The sequence below is a fragment of the Cricetulus griseus genome, chromosome 5, assembly GCF_003668045.3.
Source record: "Cricetulus griseus strain 17A/GY chromosome 5, alternate assembly CriGri-PICRH-1.0, whole genome shotgun sequence".
Classification (NCBI taxonomy): domain Eukaryota; kingdom Metazoa; phylum Chordata; class Mammalia; order Rodentia; family Cricetidae; genus Cricetulus; species Cricetulus griseus.
The window spans coordinates 166,272,185-166,276,531 of record NC_048598.1 but is presented as its reverse complement, the minus strand read 5'-3'; the positions used below and the strand labels follow the sequence as shown (position 1 = coordinate 166,276,531).

The following is a 4,347-nucleotide window of genomic DNA, read 5'->3' as shown; positions in this document are numbered from 1 at the left end:
CAAGATGTAGGCACAAAAGGTACTTTCTGACAAGGAGCCTTAATAGTTCAAGAAATAGTAGCCAATAAGAACTAATGAAAGTACACAAATATAAAAGTATCTGCCCAGCCAAGTGAACAAGAGAAGGGAGAGCCTGTAGATAGGGAGATAAATTTGGCTGTTGATCTGACTACCCAAACTATATTAATAAGTCAAGTTTAAATACCAAAGTAATAAAGCATCTAATCAATATATGGGCAAATAAACTGAACAGATAGTTCTCAAAAGAAGAAATATAAACAGCCAATACATATATGAAAAATGGTTAAAAATGCTTAGTCATCAGGGAAAAGCAAATCAAAACCACACAGACATTTCAGCTCACTAGAGTCAGAATGACTGTTGTCAAGAAAACAATAAATGATGGTGAGGATGTGGGAGGAAGGATGGCAGTCACTATGCAAATCACCACTGGGACTCCTCGATGAGAGCAAGAAAAGAGACACCACAGTAGAGGAAGCCATTATAGGGTTAAAGAGAAATATGGCACTAGGGAAATGTCCAGAGATCTAACAGTTTGACCCCAACTAACAATCTAAGCAGTGGTGGAGACGCTACCTTAAATGCCCTTCTCCAATAATGAGATTGATGACTACCTTATATGCCAACCTAGAGCCTTCATCCAGTAGCTGATAGAAGCAGACACAGACACCCACAGCTAAACACTGAGCTGAACTCTGAAATCCAGTTGCAGAGAGGGAGGATTGATGAGCAAAGAGGTCAAGACCAGACCGGAGAAACCAACCTGAACAAGAGAAAGCTCATGGACCCCAGACTGATAGCTGGGAAACAGCATTGGAGTGTTCCAGACCCCCCGAATGCAGATATCAGTTTGGAGGTCTGGGCAATCCACGGGGCCTCTGGTAGTGGATCAGTATTTACCCCTAGTATACGAATGGACTTTGGGAGCCCTCTCCACATAGAGGGATACTCTCTTATCCTAGACACATGGGGGAGGGTTAGGCCCTGCTCCAAATGATATGATAGACTTTGAACATCTCCATGGAAGGCCTCACCCTCCCTGAGGAGCAGAAAAGGGTTGGTATGTGTGGTGGGGGAAGCATGGGAGGAGGGTAGGGAGTGAGAACAAGATTGACATGTAAAAGAAGCTTGTGTCTAATAAAAAACAAAATACGTTAAATTCTGTATTCTGTAGGTCTCTGAAGTGTTTGAAGATCATCTATGTATATAAAATATGTCTATTTGACCTTAAAAACATACCTGACTTCAAGGTTGATTGTTATAGGTAACTAACTACTAACCTGTATTTCTTAATTATCCTAAATATTTTATAATAATAGCTTTCAAGGACTAGAATTTCCCATTAGATTTTCAAATGAGCTGCAGAGGTACAATACCTTACAAGATGTTGTAATAAACATAACCTTAAATTCTGTTCAATATATAAAATACATTAAACAAGAGTAGAAATATATAGATTATGCTATAACAAAAATAATCTTAAATTTGTTTAAGTATACAAAGTCCATATCAATGAAAATATTTGAGATTAACAGTGACTTTTTAGTTTAAAAGTAGATTCATCAATCTACCCTTATAGTCTATCATTTCTTTTTTTGTTTTTTTGCGTCCCAGTTTCTTTTTATTTATTTATTTGTTCTTCCCCCCCCCTTTTTTTTAAAGTATGGAGGCTCAAGTATAAGATGTAGATTTTTTGTTTGTTTAAGCTTTACAAAAAAACAAAATAAAACAAAAACTCCTTTGCATTCCATTAAAATTGACAGAAAAGCACCTGGCCAGAAGAGCAGCCGGTTGCCAGCCCCCACCCCCACTGCGAATTCCTTGGGACGGGCACATCTGCCCAGGACGGTGCTGAAGAACTCTCTTGGTCCTTCAAAGCTGTCCCCTGTCTCCTCGCCCCCCAACTCCAAGCAACTCCCAAACACACATGGAATCAGATTTCCAGTTTTTCTTCTCTTTCACACACCAGTTAGTTCATGAAATTTTTTTGTTTTACATTTTTTACACCAATGTAACAAAAAGATGGAGGACGCAGTGGCTGACTGTGTATTTATGCTTATAAATGGGAGAGGGGAGGAAGACCGGGACAAGGCGAACAAAAACCATACAGTCTCTAGGTCTCTATGGAAACTTCTATGGAAACTTCGCGGGAAGTGGGCCTTGGAGCCAGAGGAAGGTGGTTATCGGGCTTTATTCTTGGGGAGCAATGGCGCTGCGCTGCGTGGTCGATGCAAACTGTTATGTGACCCGTCAGGGAGGGAGAGGAAGAGGGAAAAGGAGCAGAAAAACGAGTTGCTAAGAAAGGAATCTAACGAGTGCATGGCGTGTCCAGTTAGTGCGAAGCAGAGGTTTTAACACTGCTGCTTTCTCTTCAAGGCCTCCACCAGGTCGTTCTTGAGAGCTTTGTGCTTTGATTTGTCTGCATATATCTGCATAGACCTCAGCCCATTGACGATATCCTTTGTTTTTCCAAAGTAGATCTCATTCAGTGTACTTCTGATGTTTTTCCATGTCCTCCACCAGGCGCCCAATGTTGGCGATGTGTGGGGAGTAGTTGCTCACGGTTTCATCTTTTTCCATCTGTGTGGTCAGGCTGCCACCCAGGTTCATGGTGCCTGAGCCTGATTTGTTGGTCTGCAGCCAGAGCATCACTGTGGAGGTCAACTTGTAATGGGCGATCCGGCCACTGGACTTCTCCTGCACTTTGACCACATGGATGGAGTCCCAGCAGCCTTTGATCTTTGACCCGTCTCCAGCCTTCTTTATGAGGATCACTCCAGCAAAGCCGTGTTCAAGATCCCAGAGGTAGAAAGATGAGACACCACCTTCAAAATACAGGTCTCCGTATTGGTCGAAGGCAGTGTTGGCCTCCACCTCCAGCTTTCTCAGTCGAGCAGACAGCATGGCCCCATCTTCCAAAGGAGGACCATACTTGTTACTCCACAGTAACCTATAGGAGTCCCCATCTCTGTTGTAGTGGCATAAAAGGTAATCCTTGCCCACCACCTTGTCTCTGGCAATTTTCAGTGGTTGGTCAACAGAAGACAGGAGATCTTCACACAGACTGCAGCAGCGATGGTCCTTGTCTCGGCATCTGTAGCTCCCCCTCCCCACCCCCACCCTCACGCCCGCAGCAGGGCCTGGCGCTTCCACTTCTCCCATATTCTATCATTTCTACATCCCCTCATCTTTCTTTTCAGAAAGAGAACCTTGAATTCAAACTCTCTTGTTAGTTTCCTCCTTGACCATGACAAATAGCAACTTGCAATCAACCTTCAAATGATAATAAACATCCATAATCCACAGAACAACCAAAAACCACCCGCCCCACTTCTGGGAAATGTATGTTTCTTCTTCTTAAAATTACTCCCTGTTGTCTGAGGTCAATGGCATATGTAGCAGACCCTGAGAAAATTGAGATAATGGTCAAGTCCTAGGAGAGCTAGCCATTGTCCAGGCTCTGTGTGATGGGAAATTAGAGGGATTATCTTGGGTCCTTGCTGGAGTAGTCTGTGAGGCTGGAACCATCACTGCTAATAGCTTTAAAGTGGTTTTGGATGTAGACTTCTGAGGAAACTGCAGCAGAGTCACTCTGAACAGCTGGATCACCTGGACAACTTGTCCTTATTGGTGTCTGTTTTTTTTTTTTTTTTTTTTTTTTTGTTCTGAAAACACAAGCTTTTAATAGTAACCTACATATCTGCATTAACACAATTATGGAATGTTCCGTGCGCACAAATCAGCTAACAATGATTTTCTGTTCTATGTTTGAGCAGGTAAAAGATACAACTTTATAACTCCATTGAACAGCATAAACAAATTGTAATATAAAGTCTCCATTGATATCAGATGAAAGGTTGGCATCTAATAATAAGCCATGAGGACTCTGTAGCCAACAAGATTTATCATAGCCCAAATAGTCTCAGATACTGCCTGTCTTGTAGGTTTTTTGTTTGTTTCTTCCTTCATGTCTGCAGCCAAGATTTCCAGGGGTTCTTTCCTGATCAAATCTGATCTTCATTAATTTTGAAGGAATCCATAGTATTTCTTTCCTGTGGAAACAAAGGCATTGCCTCTCCCCCAGCACAATGCATTTCCTGATTTCCACTTTGAAGTTAAGACATCCTTAAAATATATAGGCTGGTATAATTTAGTAGTTTTTTTTCCACACTCCAATGTCTCTCAACAGAGTTTACCCTGCACTCATCAGCATTCAAAGAATTCAAAGTCAATAAGCACCATATAGGATACAGATATCCTGTGTATTTTCCATCCTTATGAGGCTTATTCTCCTTACATTACTTTACTCTTTCTTTAAAGATTTTA

At 41.6% G+C, this 4,347-nt stretch overlaps 1 protein-coding gene across 1 annotated transcript; it reads right to left on the bottom strand.

Moving 5' to 3' along the window:
• Window positions 1-2,309: 2,309 nt before the first annotated feature.
• LOC100769302 (F-actin-capping protein subunit beta-like) lies at window positions 2,310-3,183 on the bottom strand. Its single transcript, XM_035445878.1, is given in 2 exon segments — window positions 2,310-2,526; window positions 2,528-3,183. Coding segments are annotated over 2 exon segments (810 nt in total). The 3' UTR covers window positions 2,310-2,372.
• Window positions 3,184-4,347: the final 1,164 nt, after the last annotated feature.